The 20412-nt window shown below is 36.3% G+C and overlaps 1 protein-coding gene across 1 annotated transcript in view; it reads right to left on the bottom strand.

Annotated features, from left to right (window-relative positions):
- The window catches only part of TRHR (thyrotropin releasing hormone receptor), a 34326-nt gene extending 19150 nt beyond the window's left edge, over positions 1-15176 (bottom strand). The window contains exon 1 of the mRNA XM_044658260.1: positions 14388-15176. Within this exon, the coding sequence (XP_044514195.1) occupies positions 14388-15176 (789 nt within the window). The remainder of the gene's footprint in view (positions 1-14387) is intronic.
- Positions 15177-20412: the final 5236 nt, after the last annotated feature.

Genomic DNA, 20412 nt, shown 5'->3' with positions numbered 1-20412 from the left:
GCAACCAGAGCGACTTGCAGACTCAAATACTGACTACAGAGGCCTAAAATTACACATGATAAAAGATTAGACGCCCTCCTCTTGCTTTGATTCTTTTTTGCTCACAGGAGGTGAATATTTGAAAAAAATACTGAGAAGAGGAAAAGAAAAAAAACCTCAGCTAAGAGAACTGGGATTCAAATTATATCTCAGTTTAGAAAATAAAAGGCATTTTGATTTCTTTTCTGAGTCCTATAAAATAATGCTACAGCTTACTCTGCATTGTGATGGGTTTGGTCTGGAATATTTTCTATGAGTCTCTTCCAGGTATACTGCTAGGGCATCACTTGCAAAAGTGGCTAAAATTTCCTGCCAGCATCCTTCCTTTGCAACTTGTTCTTTTTTTTTTTTGTGCTTGTGACTCTGCGTCATTCACTCTAATAAACTTTCTCCCTGAAATTCAGGAAATTCTGGTTCTCTTCTATTCTTGGAAATGGAAGTTTCCTCTATGGCTATTATTATAAAGACATTTTCAGAATGTTTTTAGAAGTCACCTATTCCCATCCCTCTAGGTTGCCCAGGCTATAAAATACTAAAATGATGAATAAACTTGGATAAGTCACTTAACCTTTCTTGGGTTTCATCTGTTCTACTATATTAATGAGTTAGACTAAGTGGTACTTAAGGTTCCAACCAGATGCACATTCTGAGATTTTAATGATCAATTTATATGGTTTGTCCCAAAAGTCTTAGTGCATTTTTAAGGCTTAATAGCTGCCAAGAGGTCATTGAGGAAGAGTACTTAGCAGATGCACTTGTTTCAAAGGCTTTAGAGCTTGGAAAGATCCTTAGAAATCATCTAGTCCAATACTCTTTTTATAGATAACTGAGTCCCATTAAAATTGAGGTTGCACAGCTAGAAAATAGTAGAACTGTGTTGTGAGGAGCCGAAATCTGGTCATCTTCTTTTTCTCTCTAACATTTGAGCCAATTAATAATAGCCCATATTTATATAATACTTTATAGTTTACCAAATATACAATCGTCACATGAGGTAGAATAATGAAAATGTTAGTATTCTTAACTTTGTATATGAACTGTACATATTTTTATAGGGGCTTTCTCCTCCATTAGAATAAAAACTCATTATGAAAGGTATTGTTTCATCTTTTGCACTACAGTACTATAATAGCATGTGGCATAAAGTAAGCACTTAGTAAATGTTTATTGATTAATTTATGGATTGCTTCGATTTCAGAATGAGGGAATTGAGCTCAAAATTTGTATACCTCTCCTCCCACATCCACCAGTGGAATAGGGATTTAAAACCAAATCTTACTTCCAAGTCCAGCATTCTTTCCAAGCTGTTGAAGCTAAACCACTTTGACCTCATGTCTCAAAATCTAGAAAATCTCATAACTGCCTCAGCAATGAAATACTACCCAAGGTTATATATACTTTTCATCTCTATCTGATATGAACTAGACATCACTGACCTGAAAACCCTGAGCTAGGTCATTTTTAATGTGGTACTAGCTTTGACAAATAATTGCTATGTGCGAATGAGCTCATATAGAGCACAAATAAAGACTACTGGGAAGCTGGTATCCTGAAAATCTCAAAGAAATCCCAGGAAAGTTGAGAATTCTATGTGAAAGGATTTTTATATATTAAGTTTTCCCTCAGCATCACAATTATAGGCAGCAATGACTTCTCAGGAGAAATTCAGTGTATAATTCAGTGAATTCCATTTATTTCTAGAAACTATTTTGGAAAGTTCCTTCCATTTCCAAAGAACCACTTCCATTTCAAGTTGTTTCTGCAAGACAACACTATAAATAAGTGATTTTCCTAAAATTGTACTTCATTTTCTTAGACACCACTAAGTGACTTTCCTTCCCTCATCTTAATAATTGGGATCATGTTATTCAAGTGATTTTTGGTGGCTATTAAATGTGTAAAAGACTCTAGAGACATTGACCTTATCTATCAGTATTGTAGGGCTAGATTTATAGAGCTAATATCAATCTTATGTTAATAATAGAGACCCAATTACAATGTATTTACTTAGTATTTCTTTTTCAAGGAAAAAACCCTGATTTTCCATTTTAGAATAAATACTGTGTATTGGTTCCAAGGCAGAAGAGTAATAAGGTTTAGACAATCGAAGTTAAATGACTTGCCCAGGGTCACACAGCTAGGAAGTGTCTGAGGCCAAATTTAAACCCAGGACCTCCCCTCTCTCCACCTGGCTCTCAAAACCTTGTGGCACTTAGCTTCTCCCTACTTAGCATCTCCTAAAAATTCAAGGGATAAGGTAACCTTGCACACAGACATTCTGTTGCAAGATTAACATACCCTTTATATATTTCTCTTTTCCTAATACCCACTAAAATCATTAGAAAAATTAACTCCTTCAGCCCAGAAGTTTCTATATTAGGTCTAATGATGCACAATGAGCTCATGATTTTTCCATTCCATTGTCATTATTTTCTTTAACAAACAAAAAAAGATTCGAAACTTCACTGAGATATCTAAACTGAAAACCATCAATATTCCCAATTTGACAGATAAGGAAAGTAAGCCCACTGAAATGAAATTATATCCAATTTCTACTCTTTGAGTACAGCTTTATGGTTCTGTTATATATTTGGAAAATGGTAGAAAATAGAAGCAACCTAGAATTTATCTGCTTGACAACTATAATAAAAATAATAGGTTTATACCTTTCTGGAATTTAGAAGTACACTCAATTTTTCATAACTTTAGTTGGGGAAGAAGTATTTTCTGTAATAAACAACCAGACAGTCTAAAAAGAAAAAAGCATTTTGGAGCAGGGCAGTTATATAGCAAACTTTTGTAAGGAGATAATAACTCTTGCTATTATCATTCTCTAAGTTCTTTGGAAGGAATGGCAGTGATATATTTTAGAACAAATAGAAAAGTATTCAGCATCCTTGCCCTGTTGACCTCAATTTATTAAGGGCTATGTGCTTATATCTTACGGTATCATCTATTTCTTATGAAGAGAAAGTCAAGAATCCTGAGAAAGATGGCCTGTTGATTACAGTTCAGACAATCATTTCAAGGAGTGTTTTGTTTTGCATTACTTTTAGCCTGATATGAACACAAAGATAATGAGGCAGTAGTGAGTCAAGGTAACTTTGGGGGCAAGAAGCTTCATCAGCTAGAAAACAGGTAGGTAGGAAGACAGAAAACTAAGTGATCCCTCCCATGGAAGCATTTCTAAAGAGCAAAGGAAGAATAATTGCCTATGAAATTGACTGGATTGATTTTTTACTAAGGGATATATTATTGAGAAATCAATTTCATATTGATTTTGAAGTCAGGACTTTTGACTATGATTTTTTTTACCATTTACAGAAACCACTTTTCCTGTGACAATACATCAAAACCATTCTTCTCTGGCCTCAAGTTGTATAGTTTTCACTTTAAGAAGGGACCTACAGATAAAACCATGGCATTTTCCTCAGAGACTAGGTCTTACCATTGCTAAGAATTATTGTGAGAAGCAAGCTAACTAATTTTTGGTTAACCAGTGTAGCACTTCCAAAAATAGCACTTGAAGTCAGGTAGTCAATAAGCATTTATTAAGCACTTGCTGTTTGTGAAGCATTTTGCTAAACTCTGGAGATTCAAGCATGAGCAAACAACACAATTTCTATGATAAAGGAGTTAACATTCTAATGAGATTAAACAACACATAAAGGTGTGCTAGGAAAAGATGGGTATAATTAGAGAGGCAACATAATGAGGAGATAGAGAAGTGGATCCTGGATCCTGGCAAGATGAGGCAAAAAATCTCATCTATTGGAGTTAATAGATCAAGGGGTGGAGTTCAAGGATTTGTAGGGACAGAAATAAATGTGATCAGAGAGCAAACACAATGTTGTCAAATCTACCCAGAAGTTGTTGGTTGAGCTTTAGCTTTGCCTAATAGTCTAGAGATCTGTGATTCCTGAATAATATTTAGGAGGATAATCCTACAAGTTCCTTTCCATTATTGAAGATAGGTATAACATGGTCAGCCTGAACTTTAAGAAGATCGGTCTCATTGATCAATAGAAGATGGAAGGCAGTGGGGAAAGAATTGAAGGAGGCTATTTGTAACAGTCCAAATATGTAGGTCTTTTTTTAATTTGAAAAAAACTATTTATTTAATTAATTAAGAATATTTTTACATGGTTACATGAGTCATGTTCTTTCCCTCCCCTCCTCTCACCTCCCTCCCATAGCCAATGAGCAATTCCACTGGGTTTTACATGTGTCATTGATCAAGACCTATTTCCATATTCTTAATATTTGCATTAAGGTGATCCTTTAGAGTCTACATCCCCAATTATGGGCATAGGATTTTTAGTAGTAGGAAGAAAACCTTTTTTGGGAGATCATGAAAACCCTCCAAGAGCATAGCCAAGAGACCTCTTCTCAGAGTAATGTTTTGAAATTTACATTCATAATCAAAGGGAATGCTAAATTTTAGTTAATTTAGTTAGAGGTTAATAGAAATAAAGATGTATTTTTTCTCATCTGAGTTCATGGACTACCTAAAATATATCTTTAGATAATCTGCAGACCCTAAGTTATGAACTCCTTGTTTGGACTTTTTATATTTATTTGATTATTGATTATTACTTATATGATTATTAATATTATTATATATGAGACATGTAAGAGCCATTAAAGTTTAGAAGCTTAAAATCTTATCCCTGTAGGAGAACACATAGGATTCATACTTTAGGTAAAGGTTGGGATTGTCAACAAGTAATTATTCAGCCTTCACTTGAAGATCTTCATTGCTAGGAAATTTGCAAGATCATGAAGTACCAAATCCACTTTTATAAAACCTAATTTTTATTAGGTATTTTTTCTTTATAATGAACCAAAATTTGCCTCCATATCTGTACCTATTGGTCCTGGTTTCACTCTATGTGGACAAGGGAAACAAATCTAATTCCTTTTCCCCAGGACAATTATTCAGATATTCAAAGAGAGAGACCACATTTTTTCTTTCTTCTAAACCACTGGCCAAGAATGTTAATCTTTTAAAGAGATATGTTTACTCTGCTACCTATCTTCTAGGAACTTGCAACAGTCATTTTAAAGAACTTTTCTTTGGTCAAATTGGCAGATCTGTAATACAGATTTTATTTTCTCTTGGGCATTTAGGGGGGGAAATCATTTTTCTAGGGTTGAAATTATGGTTTATGACTGAGTATGTAAAATTAGATAAATATAGATTGTTTATTCTTCAATAAAAAAAGGGAAAGACTCATACTTGCAGAACATTTCCATCTAGTCGATTTATGGAATGTATGCACAAGCCTTTTCATGTCCAGCATGTGAATCAGAAAGTATTCGCTGTGCACAGTGTGCTACTTTGTTTACTGGCTGCTATGGAAAGGTGCCATATTAACAAGGAAAATGAAACAGAGCAAATAGGCGGCCAGGTCCTCAGTGACCAAACTGCCTTCCTTTAAATTTGAAGATCTCTGTGTGATTGCAGGTATGTTTTAAGTCAGAAATGCATGAGAAGAAAAATAAGCTTAACAGAGAAGGAAATTCAGATCCCACAAGTTCCAATATACTAACCCAAATACTGTGGGAAAAGATCTAAAAAATTAGGCAAAATCAGCAATTCCATCTCAGTGTGTGCTTCATAGCGAAAGTAAAATATAGAATTGTCCAATTAACTATTGATTTGAATTGTATTGTGTCTCTCTGGACAGCAGGGACAAATGTGTAGGTGGCAAATGAGGCATATCCACATAAGAGTTTACAGGCTACCAACAAATAGAGTCTACATCCCTAAAAATGATGTCTCTTTGAAAGGAATAGAAAATATAGGTCTCTAGAGAAAAATAATACTGATCATTCAGGTATAATACAAACAAATCTATGCTGCAGTTTTCTCACCTGAAAACTAGGAATAAAGATATTTCTACTATCTATCTCACAAATCACATAGGGATATTGTAAGCATCAAGTCAGACATGGTATACAAAATGCTCTCCAGACCATAAAGGACCATTGCAATATCAACTACTGGTGAAGCTTTGAATCACAGAATCTCAGAAAATAGAAGGACATCGGAGGCCCTCTAGTTCAGCCTATACCTAAAGCCCTTCCACAGCATACATGATAGGTAACTATCTGGCCTTTGCTTGTCAAACCAGGTAGTCAATTCTCCTTTTAAGGAGGACTACAGAATTATTAGGGGGCAGCCATGTGGCACAGATAGAATGCTGGGAGTAGAATGATGAAGACCTCTTCTTGAGTTCAAATCTGGCCTCAGATAATTGCTAGCTGTGTGACTTTGGGCAAGTCACCGAAGTTTCCTTATCTGTAAAATGAGTTGGAGAAGGAAATGGCATACAACAAATCCAGTATTTCCAAGAAAACCTCAAGTGGGGACATGAAGAGTCAGATACAACTGAAAGGATTCAGCAACAGAATCATTAAGGAGTTTTCCTTGCTATCAAGTCTAAATGTACTTCTTTGCCACTTCCATCCATTGCTCCTATTCCTGACTGCTATGGAGAAATGGAACATATCTTTACCTCATGATAGTACTTTAAATATTTGAAAACAGCTGTCATTTCCCATCTTCCTATCTCTAACCTTCTTTTTTCTATGCTCATTTCCAGTCTTCTTAGGGACCGTGAGCATAGGGCTTATTATTTTTTTATGAGGAAGTATAGTCCAGTTGGCAAAGGTCCTGGGTTTGGATTCAGAGGACCTATGCTCAAAGCCACCTGGCTCTGCCATGGAATCTTGGGGTGTGGCAATCACCATCAGTGTCTGTTTGTCCAACTATAAAATGAGGAAATAGGACTCATTATACTCTAAGGTCCCTTCCAGCTTTAATCCATGATTTTATTAGGCACGAAGTCAAATTTACTCTATGGTTACCCTCTTCTAGATGTTCTCTGGATTTTCATGATATTTCTGTGTTACCTCGATTTGAATATAACACCACAGAGGTCATCTCAGCAAAGAAGCATATAGAAAGAGGTTATTTTCTTGTTCCTGAAAGGTATGCTTCTCTTAATGCAACCCAAGAGCTACCATTTTACATTGCTGACTCATATTGTCTGAATTAACAATCGACTAAAATCTCCAGATATATTTCATAACAACAGCTGTCTAATCATAGCTCCACATATTATACACACAAAACTGATTTCTTGCACCCAGATGAAAAACTTTACACTTATACATATTGACTTTCATCTTCAATTCATTGCTGTTTCCTAGTTTGTCAAGATATTTTTGAAGACTCATTCTGACTTAGCTGTTTCTCCCAGTTTTGTGTATACATGTAAATTCAATAAAAATGCCACTAATGCCTTTATCTAAGGTACTGGTTTAAAAAAAGATAACATAAATAGCACATATTAGAGCAATAAATACCAAAAAGTTAAAAAATATACGGAGAGAACCACCCCCCTTTCCTCCCCTCCCCATCTCTTCTTTCAGGTCAACATAAATGATGACTCAGTGGCTGACTTTTCAGCCAATGCTGAATCCATTAAATTGCATTATTGTCTAGTGCACATGCCTCTGCATTTTCCACAACAATAACATGAAAGGCCTTTTTAACCACTTTGCTAAAATGTTATTTTAACTATATCTATCATTTTCTCCTGATCAACTAGTTTAGTAACTCATTGAAAAAAGGAAATTGTATTAGTTTGGGATGACCCAATTTTGATTAGATCACACTGGAACATTGTGATGGCTTCATTTCTTTTTAAATGTTCACTTTCCATATTTTTGATAATTAATTCTAGAGTTTTGCCAGGAATGGAAGTAAACTCACTTGTCTGTAATTTATAGATTTTATTCTCTATTATCTACACATTCATTCATTCATTCATTCACTCATTCATGTATTGCAAAATAAGAATATGTATCTTCTAGTCCTGTTGTATCTCACCTGCTTTTCCATGATTGTTTATATATTGCTTAAAGTGTGTTACTAATCATATCTGCCAATTCTTTCAGGAGAGAGGACATAATTCTTCTGAAGCAAATGACAAATTTATCAAGGCAAGCTAGCTATTCTCTTACCATCTCTTTTTATTCTATATTATTTCCTCTTGGCAATTTTTATTATGGGGTTGGGGTAAGAGAAATTTGTCAATAAACATTAATTGCTATGTGCTAGGCATTGCAATGTTAGGGATACAAAGATAAAAATAAAATGGTATCTTCTCTTAATTAATTTATATTCTATTAAAGGAGATGTATTAAACACATAAATATTTATGCTTCTATGTTATGTTTTGCCTGAATTCTCTAGATTTTCTTTTATGCTGGACCTAATCCTTCAACTTCCTTGGATTCTACATATAACCTTAGGATTCCTCTCAGTTTTGGTGTTTATAATATTATTCTGGTTTACAGATCAAATGCCATGTCCTAGGCCTAAAGTTACCTCTTCCACTTAATTTTTCATGAATAACCCAGCCATGGCTAAAAATTTATCTCTCCTTCCTATGACTTCCCATAGTTCTTACTTTATGTATCAGAGTCTACTTTGCATTATAGTTATCTGCATAGATCTTTTATTCTCTTTATTTGATTATAAATAGAATGCAACAATTTGGTTTGATTTTAATATTCACTTATTAAGTGCCTGCTGCCAGGTTATTATGTCATATAATCTCAAATGGGAGCTCACTATAGAAAGGCAATCCTTTTATACTTTCCTAACTGATTTGTTCTACCACTTACCATAGTGGCTATTGCAAGCTTTCAGGGGCGGCGGAGGTGGGGGGGAACATTCTTGAAACCTTCCATATCACCTCGGACCTGTTAGTCACCATCTTCTCCTGAATATTCTATTCTTTCTAAGTTTTTATAACCCTGCTTTCTTCACTCTCCTCCTACCTTCTGATTGTTCCTTCTTAGTCTTCTTTGCTGGTTCATGATCCAAGTTTTGCCAAATAAACATAACTATCCCTGACTATCTTTTCTTTTACTCTTTCATTTGGTGGTCTTATCAGGTCTTATAAGGTTAATGATCATTTCTATGCAGATGATTCTCAGATCTATAAATTCAGCCCTAACTTCTTTCCCAAACTATAGTCTTACTTCACTAACCATCTTTTGGATATCTTGAAGCAGATAACCTACTGTAAATACCTCAAACTCAATATGTCTAAAACAGAACTCATTATATTTCCCTCTAAACCAGTAGTTCCCAAACTTTTTTGGTCTACTGCCCCCTTTCCAGAAAAAAATATTACTTAGCGCCCCTGGAAATTAATTTTTTAAAAATTTTAATAGCAATTAATAGGAAAGATAAATGCACCTGTGGCCATCACCGCCTTCCTCAATCACTGCAGCACCCACCAGGGGGTGGTGGCGCCCACTTTGGGAATCACTGCTCTAAACCATCCCTATTTCTGGATTTAATTATTACTATTGAAGACATCACAATCTTCCTAATTACTTAAGCTCACAACTTTAGTGCCTTTCTAGACTCTTCTTTCACACTTTCTCCAAGCATCTAATATGTTGCCAAGTTCTCTCCATGTACATATATCCTAATTACTTCATGCCTGGACTATGACTATAGCCTTCTGGTTTTCTCCTTGCCTCAAGTCTCTCCCCACTCCAATCCATCCTCCACTCAGCTGTTAAAGTGATCTTCATAAAGCAGAGGTCTGATCAGGTCACTCTCCTACTCAATAAGCTCCAGTGACTCGCTATTATTTCCAGAGTCAAAGATTTAGTGCATATATTGCCCTTTAGAATCTGGCCTTTTCTTTCCTTTCTAGTCTTCTTACATTTTAATTCCCTCTATGTACTTTATGTTTTAGTGATAGATCTCTACTTAGGGCTCCTTCTATGCTAGAAATGCTATTCCTCTTCTCTTTTCTGATTCGTTAACATCCCACCTTCACCTACAGGCTTTTTCTGATCCATCCATATCATGTTGGCCTACTGCCTTCCCTCACTTTCCAGTAATTTAACAATTTGAGACAGCATGTAGTTTTCTCTCACAAGAATGTAAGTTCCTTGAGGGCAAGAACTGTCTTCGCCTTTCTCTGTAACCTCAGAGTTTAGTACAATGCCTGAAACAGTGTAAGTACTTTCAACTGACTGGAAGACAAAGATCATTTCCCATAATACTCATATTGGATGTGAATAAATGTATATTAGTGAGTTTATTTAACCTTGTGAATGGCCATTTACTCAGCCATAATGCTATAGTGAACAATTATGTAATTAAGAGTCTGGCAAAGGAGTGCACAGAATTGATAGCTACCTACTTGCTATACCCTAGTGGGAGTATTGTATTTCTCTTCTCTCAGATTTTAGAAGGCCTGTTTTTCAGGATACTATTATAGTTTTACTTTTTCTTTTTTAAGAGTTTGCATTTTAAATACAAAAACTCCTAGGAAAGGGGCACACCTTAGAGAATAATCAGGTAACACCTTAGTAGTAATTAATTGATATGTAATTGAGAGTATGAAAAGGACACAGTTGTGGTGATGCCAGTGAAGGTGGGAGGGAGGGTAAATAAGCCAAGGAGGTGAGAATGTTGGTTTGGAATAAAATAATCCTTCTCTATTTCTCTACATTCAGATAATGTCACATTGGCATTATGCTATTCTTTCTGAGAAAAGCAATGGAACATTTTAATGTGTATTGGTACAAGACAGAAATGTAAGTTTGCTGTACAAAATATCTTGCTTCACTTTGTACTTAGCACAAAGCAGAATGATTTTAAAAATTTCTATGAGAGTATAGATTTTTGAGTTGGAAGGGTAACTGTGGCCTATTGGTCACTGTGTGACCTTTCTACTATTATATATTGTATAGCAGAGGAAGGATTTGAACCCATGTCCTCTGATTCTAAACTCAAGCTCTTTTCACTGCATCATAATTTGCCTATAATCCAATGTTTTATTAAGGTATGTTCTACCGTGTCTGTGCTTACAGTATCAAATTCTCTAGTCAGATCAGTATGGAATTTAGTTGACCACTGGATATTTTGTTTGCATAACATCAATCATTTGAATGATGTTTTGAACTTGTGGCTGTTTTGACCCTTGGCTTACGGGGTTAAAAAAAATCACCAGCAAGGAAAAGACTTGGAAATTATCCTGATTTCTGCCGAGATTTACATAAACCCTAGACAAGTAGAAAAGGGGGGGGGGAACCAGTTGATTTGTTTGCCTATGTTGCTGAAGGAGCAGTTTGACAGCTTTTTTTTCATTGATTTGCTTCAATTAATCTGGCATTTTAGTCTGACCTTTAAATGTTATTGAATCTATTCTTGTTAGAAAAAGGATCTTTGACTCCATTTTTCTTTACTGTGTATAGTAATAATCTTTCATTATTTCATGACTGTTGACTTCATCTCCAATAACATAGATTATACACTCTCCATGGATTGACTGGCCTATGTTCTTTGAGAATTACTAGGCCCACAAAGATCACTCTGCAGTCCATGCAGGTAAATCTTATTGAACAAACCTCAACAGGTCTGAAGATGAGGTACACAACAGATGTCAAAGTCTTTCTAGATTGTTGGTACCCTCCTGCAATAGTCCCTACTGTTACAGCTTTTGAGAACTCAGGGTCAATTCTACAACTATTAAGAAGCATCAGAAAGGACTCCATTGGAAGTGAATATTACTATAGTTTACACTTAGCACAATAGATTGCGCAGAACTCTTTCCTCAAAATAACTCTATGAAAGAGATACTATTAAGTATTACCCCTGTTTTACAGGTATGGAAACTGAGACTCAGAGAGGTGACAAGTATGACAAAATTCACATAAAATATATGTGTCAGAACCAAGATTTGGTTCTATGATTTTTATATTTAGTCTATTTTTTTACTATCCTGATACTTCTGATTTTGCAGTCCCTCTATTAGATAGAAATTCATTAAAAACTTCCAGTTACCTTTCACATTTTCTAGGAAAAAATTTATTACCCTAATTCTTTTTGTGTAGTCTTTTAAGTTGTATAAAATTGACTTTATCATAAATAAAGAACTGACTCAGACAAGCTGCTTATTAAAATGTAAATTGCACTTGCCTGGTAAAGGGAAAGGAAAAGATTTAAATGTAGGTCCTTGGTGCAGTATGAGTCTGAGACTAGTCAAAAGATTTAAGGTCACACAGACTGTTAAGGGCTCAAAGAATTTTTGTTGAATAAATGAATGAATGAATGAATTTTACCTTAGGTAAACTTCTGTATCTTGCATGTGTATGTTGATATGGGAGGCCTCATAGGGAATGGATCTCTATATGCATTTTAAAATGTGTGAGTATAAAAAAAGTACCATACTCATAGAATCTGAAACATGATTTGTGCATTAATAGAAATTAATATTGAGTTAGAGGATAGGAACTTTCACTCAATCAAGCAACAAACATTTATTAAGCACCTATCATGTGCCAAGCATATGCTAATCACAAAAGGCATTCAGACTATTGTGCTTAGAATTGATAATAGAATTTTAAACAGGTGTATAATTAATCAACTTCCTAATTGGTATTTCTTTGCTTCAGATATTAGAGCATATCGTGACCCTTATCTGTGATATATGTATTTGATTTAATCTGGACTAGGGAAAATCACTTCACCAAAGCAAACTGAGGGCCTAGCTTGTAGTACTTGCTTAATACATGCCTGTTTACCTGATGTAGTAATAGGTACTGGAGAGATGTCTGAAGCACATTCAGTAATTTGTTTTGAATTGCACAGTATTTGACATGGAATTTGAACTCAGGCTACTGATACTCAGCACATCATCTCCTCCCTTCACAATACCCCTGTTTTACTATTTCATTATGCCAATTAATTATAGATTTGTCAGTGATCAACATATCTGTTCTCTCCATTCTCTGAAATCAAGTTAGAGCCTTTGATATCTCTGCCAAATACATTGGTGGTTGCTGGAACTTTGTATTGAAAAGCATTAATGAAAAAGTTAATACTATTTTCCATTCCATTGTATTCATAGGATCATAGCTGGAAGGAGATTCAGAGGCAATCTAGGCCAACAGATGAGAAAACTGAAAACTAGGGAGATTTTATTGATTTGTGTAAGGTCACACAATGTCAGAGACATGATTGGAAGCCAGAGCCTTTAACTGCAGCTATTGCTTCTTCTACTGACATCCTGCTTCCTTTATTCCATTCCATTTCATCCCATCCCATTTAAGAAATATTTATCAGCTACCCACTGTTTCCAGGGTCCCTTTCACAGATCTGAAATGATCAGAAAGGAGTATCCTATAGTGGATCATATTGATGATATTTACCTGTTTTTATACTAACACTGAACCATTAAAAATCACATGTGAAAAAGTTCACTGTTTTTGACTGCACATAGTAAGAATTACATTAATCATCCAAACATAATGATGATATTCAGCATCCTTGTGAAAGCAGCAGCACTCCAGTGTGTTTGCTTTTCAAAGACAAAAATTGGTGTTAACTAAATATCATTTCTTCAGTAGAGAACTCAAAGGGACTGAATGTTTCTTCTTCTCTTGCAGATACAAAAGAATGAATTCATGGAAACAAGGTAAGTAGTTAAATATCAACATACATGCACCTTATATATAATCTGGTAGCTATTCATCTCTATGTCTTGATGAACATTTGTTACCTGGACAATTATGATTACATATGGCTAACCCTGTAGTTTTGCCATGCAGCTGTGACCACATGTTTCTAGTGCATTTGACAGAGTAATTTTTAAGAATCACTTTTGGAAGAATAAAATGTAGTCTTTAAATTTCAATCACTATTTGTGTTAGACTGGACTTGTTGCTCATCTCTTGTTAAATGTTGTTCTTAGGAATTTCCATCCTTCTGGGAAGAAGGTAATCTATTGGCTTATTTTTTCTCTGTCTCTAGGACCCCAGCAGAGGTTGTAGGTCAGAGTTCTAATTTATTGTAGAATGACAAGAAATATTAAAACAAAAATTCTCACCTTTTTACTCATCCTTTCTCCATACAGTCCTGTCAATTTCTTGACAAGCAATAGAAATATAGTTTTAACATCCTCCGGTGGAGTACCTTCTTGAAGCTGGCCCATGTGCCAGACTTAATACAACATTTTTCAGAGAAGGGTACAAAATTTAGAAGTAGATTTTTAACTTTCTTTGAACCTTATTTGTAGTGCAACTTATAAAATCTTACATATTCAATTCAAACTTTGTCCTATCAGTTATTAGGTTTTTTAGTTGCTTTGAAATTGAACTCAATAATTTTAGCATTAACTGAACATGGAAACACAGAAAACAGGGCATGTTATGTTTTTCAGCAGCTGAGCCCTTAAAAGAAAGTCCCAGTTTACTATTGTATTCAACCCCATATTGCTTACTCATTTAATTGGATTTCTTACCTGCTTCCGGGAAGAAATGGTACTATTAAAACATCTGCTGGCTGTCTTAGAGTTCAAATTCTTCTTCTGATAGGTTGGATCATTCCTCCATGCCTTAGAGCTGTCTTTAGGATCTGAAGGAATGGGATTCAAGAACAGTATCCTAGCTATGAGTCCATAGAGGACAGTGGCCAGAATCATTGGTACTACATAGAATATGCCAAAGTCCATCAGATAAATGGGTGAGTAGTAACTCCTAGATACCTTGTAGCCACAGGACACTACAGTAGCATCTTTGTAAGTGACCATATTGAGGTCAAGCAAGAAAAACCAAAGCATACAGTAAATAGAGGTGAAAGCCCACACAAAGATAATGATCTTTTTGGCTCTTGAAAAGGTACAGAGGAACTGGGCCTTGATGGGGTGGCAGATGGCTATGTATCTCTCAACTGTAAATGCTGTGATGGAGCAAGAAGAAGCATTAATGCCTAAGTACTGGAGATATGTAATACAGAGACATCCTACATAGCCATAGACCCAGGAGCCATAGATACTATCAGTGATGTTGGGGAGACCTGCAGCCACCAGCACCATTAGGTCAGCTACAGCTAGGCTCACCAAATAACAGTTAGTTGGGGTCCTCATGTGTTTGGTTCTCATTACCACCAGGACCACCATGATGTTGCCTATGATGCCTAGTCCACAGATGATGAGAACTAAGAGGATAGTGACCACTTGGTATTCTAGGGCAACCAATGTTCGGGCCTGAAGTTGGGTCTGGTTCAGTTCACCTCCTGTCTTATTTTCCATCTTTGGCAGCTTGAAGCTTCTCCCAAGTCTCTGATGTTCAGCACATCTTATCTTCCAGGGTCTTCACTTTCATTCAGCGTCACTGTCTTCCCTATAACAAAGTGGGAAGTGGGTACCAGTGGGTAAATGTAGGAGACTTTCATTCACATTTTACCATTTTTTACAGTCAAATTGCAGTCCTTTCATACAACTTTTACTTCTCATTTGAGCTCCATTTCCCTTTGTGAGGGTGTGCTAATAGAGGGATATTTTCTCAGTAAATATAATAGCAGACTGGAATAATTTATCAGAATAAAGCATTTCCCTCCCTGCCTTCTCCAGCTTGAGGAAAACTGAATGGGAGAGGAGAAAGAGAAAAGGAGAGCTCTTTATTCTGATGAATACTGAAATAGGAAACTAAATGCAATGAACTGAGAATTCAAACAGTCCAACTTAGCTGCTGAGGAGAAACATAAAGTGAGAAGGAAAGGCACAAAGATGAAAAAAACAATCATCAGTAATTTCAATAATTCATTTCTTCTTCCCCTTCTCTCTATAAGGGGATAGGGTCCCAATGTAATAAAATAGCAGATATTAGAACCAACAATTCTGCCTTAATGCTTTTCTGTCTCTCTGTACCCAGACAGGGATGTCTGGGCTTCTCCCCTTACCTTGTCCTGGTTTTCTGGGTAGATGAAAAGGTAACAGGTCCAAGTTTCCAGTCCTGCAGAAAATCTTGTCTGTACTTATTTCATGAAGAGCTCTCACTTGGCAGCTGCTCAGTCCTCAGAACTGCAGTTCCCTCCACCCTCTCCACCTTCCCAGCCCTTTCTAAGGGATGACAGACCATACAGCCTCAGGAAAGCTGTCAAATGACAGACCGTCCCTTTAATGAGAGCACCCACACACACGCACATAATCTTCCACCCAGTATTCACCAATTCAAAATCTTTGCTTTGGAGAATTCCTTTTCTCACTGCCTCATCCCAAGAGGACTTTGGGGAAAAGAAAAAAAAAAACAGCACCCGAGAGACGGGGCAGAAAGCTGGGCTCTCAGCAACTGCTGGGGAATCTAAGCAGCGCTGCAGAAATTCCCATTTCTAAGCTATGCCAACCCGAAGCGTGTGTGCTCCTTCCTCTTTGGAGGAACCTTCTGGCTCGGAGTCGGTCACCTGGCGCTTTATGCCACTTTCAGTGAGAAAGGGGCTAACAATCCCTCTTCAGTCTAGAGTGAAAGCGACATCCCCAGCCTCTGGGTCTTGAAAATGTCTGTGGGTCTGAGCTGAAATCAATTTCTCACTCTCTGCTTCAGAAACCTGTAGACTATTTCCCTCACAAAAGAGAGGAATTGGCTCTTCTCCCCTCCGGACTTGTAGAGAGGGAAAAGGAAGGTGAAGTTGATTCTGAAGCATTTCCATTTCTGTCTTCTAAAATCTGTGCAAAAGGTGAGGAAAAAGGGCTTTGTGAAAGGCATAATTTTGAGCATGGGACTGACCTGAGTTAACTTTTAAAACTCCTTGAGCCTGGACGACTAATCCCTTTTAGTGAATTATTCCACCCATTTATTCTTCTTTATTTGTGCCCTGGCACCAGTCCATTTACTCTCTTGTTGTATTCCCATTGCCCATGTTCCTAGGTCAGAGAGGATTTTAATAGAAATTGATTTCAACACTGTCTTCTGGTACACTACTACTCTAAGGAAAGATTCTTAGATGGCCTCTTCTTTCAGAAAGTGCAACCTTCCTCTTTTATTATTGGCCCCAGGGGTTATTAACCTGAGCCTCACTTTTTTTTCCCCTTTTTGGTAGTTCCTATGCATATTTTACTACCTCTACTGAAAATCCAGAAAACACATCTGTTTTCCCAAAACTGATTGGCCCCCAGAATACTAAAACATTTTCAAAACCGGTGGTTAGCCTCCTCTGCCTTGTTAGCTGACCCTGAAAAATACTGCCTTTCAGAAATTACAGTGCAAAGTGTCAAAATACAGTTGTGAGTCCTGGGTCAGGATGTGCTAGAACTGGCCCAGTGAAGTAGATCCAAGATCAGTCTATGAAATTGAAGACAATCAGAAGCTCTTTTCTAGTCCCTTCTCCCACCCCAAACCCCTACTCCCAGCCCTATGCAACAGGAAGCTTAAATAAAGTAGATGCCTATTGATCAGGTAATGCTTCAAAAGGAATGGAACAGAGTATTACAGCACTATCAGAAACAATATGAAGAATTCAGAGAAACACTTCTATGAACTGATGTTGAATGAAATAAACAGGACCAGGAAAACATGTATAATAGCCACAGCACACAAATGGAAACAACAAAAAATAAACTAAACACTGTAACTATAATAAACAGTCTTTAATGAGAAGAAGGATAGAGAAAATAGACCTCCCTCCTTATACAATCAGATGGTTAGGTTTGCTAAAGTACCTCCTACCCCTTTTATTTTTTCTTTCTTTTTTATTCTTTGTTGCCAGGGATAGTCTTCTCAATAGTCGGGGGGAGTGGTGGGGAGGGAGACAGAAGGATGGATTTAAAAATAAAAGAAATGAAAATTCTAAAAATAGCAATAGAAATTTTTAAAAGAAAAAAGAATCATGAATTGTTGTTTATCAGGAGGGTCAGTCAGGCTAGAGATGAAGCATAATTTGGGGTGCTTCTTTATTCATGTGAACAGGGATAAATTCAGGAACTCTAATGTCTGGCAGATTTCTGAATCCCTTGGGCAGTCTCCTGAAGATCATCCCTCCAAAATCTAGTCTTTGATGATGCCTACATGCCTGGTCTAATGTTTTTTGTTTGTTTGTTTTGTTTTTTCACAAGAGGCAGCAAGGCAGCAAAGTGGATAGAATGCTGAGCCTATAGTTAGGAAGATCCAAGTTCAAAATCCAGTCTGAGACACTTACTAGCTGGGTGATCCTGGGCAGGTCATTTAATCTCTGTTTGCCTATCATAGTGCCTGGCTCCCAGGATTTCTATGAGTATCAAATGAGATTGAAATATTTAGCACTGGACTTGGCACATAGTTGGCACCGCATAAATGCTTATTCTCTTCAATTCTTTATTAAGTTGAGAAGTAACTAAGTGAGACGTTGGACATAGAGTTTTTTAAAGTCAATGTAATTAGATTTAGAACTGGCAGGAACCTCAAAGGTCTCTAGTTCAATTTCTCATTTTATAGATAAGAAACTGAGTCCTGGAAAGATTAAATGACTTGCCCAAAGAGGTAGCAAGTTGTAGTGCCAGGATATGAACCCACATTTTCAGACTCCAAATTCAGCAATCTTTCTCTTGTGCCACTAATTAATTTGCCACACCCAAAATGCATATCTAATGCTTTATTGTTGTTCAGTTATTTCAATCATGCCTGATTTTTGTGATCTCATTTAAGGCTTTCTTGGCAAAGATATTACAGTGGTTTGCCATTTCCCTTTTTCAGATTATTTTACATACGAAGAAATTTAAGTAAATAAGATTAAGTGACTTGCACAGATCACACAGCTAGTAATGACAGAGGTCAAATTTGAACTCGGGAAGAAAAGTCTTTCTAACTTTAGGTTCGGCACTCTCTCCGTTGGCCATCTAACTGCTTTAATCAATATATACCAAGTGAGTGTTTCGTTTTTGCAGGGAAGTGAGACACTAGGAAATCAAAGAAGGGGAAGTCTGAGGAAAGATTCTCCCTGCCAACTTCCTTAACCCTCTCAAAACTTGAAACACATCCTTTGGAGCTATTATGCTAATTTGAATGCTTTCCTTATGTTATGGATTGTAAAATGAATATACACATTTCAGAAAACATTGCTCTTTTAAATGTATGAAGTTAGATGGCCCTTCTTTGTTAGTTAGATGAAATTAGATGGCTTCTGCATGAAATTCTAGGACTCTTCCTTATAAACAACTACTATTTTAGTTTAGGAAAAAAAATCTTAGCTTGATAGTGTTTTGGAGGTCCTCAAAATCATTTATAATCCTAGGCATCAATAAAATGCCAAGGAAATTTTTTCAATACATATTTTATGATGCTAAGGGAATAACATTAGGCTATTATAATACCTGACAGGACATAGATAACAATTACAATAGTTGACATTTATAGAATGCTTTAAGATTTCCAAAGTGATTTACATTGTCTTACTGAGCCTTACAATATTCCTTTGGAGGTGCTAAACTTATGATACCCCCCTTTTTTTTTAAACCCTTACCTTCCGTCTTGGAATCAATACTGTGTATTGGTTCCAAGGCAGAAGAGTGGTAAGGGTAGGCAATGGGGGTCAAGTAACTTGCCCAGGGTCACACAGCTGGGAAGTATCTGAAGCCAGATTTGAACCTAGGACCTCCCGTCTCTAGGCCTGACTCTCAATCCACTGAGCAAGCCACCTGTCGCTATAATACCCTTTTAACAGAGGAGTTAAGTGAGCCACAGGGGTTAGACACCACTCAGAAAATAAATATCTCTGGTGGGGTCCCAATTTAGATCTTCCTGAACCTAGTCTAGTACTGAATCCTCTATATCATGTTGCTTTTCAGCATTAGGGGCCATAAGATTTAGCATTGGAAGCAAATTTAAAGATCATCTAATTTAATCTCCCTCATTTTATATGTGGGGAAACAGAGACTCAGAAACATCTGAGCTCACATATGTAGCAGATGTGAAATTTGAACCGAGCTTCTCTGATTCCAAATCTAGTGCTCTTTTTTAACATCACACTGGTTTTTTATTTTATTTTTTGGTTATTGTTCATTTTTTATGCCTTTTTTCTTTTGACAGTAGAGCGTTAACCTTAATTGTTCAACTTCAAGAGATTTAAGATTGTGATGAAATCAGCAGGAACCCTTTCAAATAAAATCTTACCATTATAAGCTACTTCTGCATCTGCTCCCTGGGGGAAAATGGGGGTTGGATTCTTAGATTGTTCTCCAACTAGTATCAATTGATCAGTTTGTCAATTAAGCAGTAAATGTTTATTAAGTGCTTACCATGTGCTAGAAGTACAAAGATAAGAATGAAGCAGTCCCTTTTCTTAGAGAACTTACCATTTGAGACAACATATATCTGTCATGGATGGAAGAGTAATTATAGTAGGCATCTACTTCATTCTTTCATCCATCTATCCATTGATCTATCTGTCCATGCAGCCATCCATTCACACACAAACACATAAAACACACACATATATATGCATATAGAATTCAGAAGCATTATATGAACTGATGGCAGATGATATATATATATGTATGTATATATATACACACATTT

The sequence above is a fragment of the Gracilinanus agilis genome, chromosome 1 (genome assembly GCF_016433145.1).
Source record: "Gracilinanus agilis isolate LMUSP501 chromosome 1, AgileGrace, whole genome shotgun sequence".
NCBI classification, from domain to species: domain Eukaryota; kingdom Metazoa; phylum Chordata; class Mammalia; order Didelphimorphia; family Didelphidae; genus Gracilinanus; species Gracilinanus agilis.
Note: the sequence above shows the minus strand (reverse complement) of the source record. Positions and strands in the feature narration are given on the sequence as shown.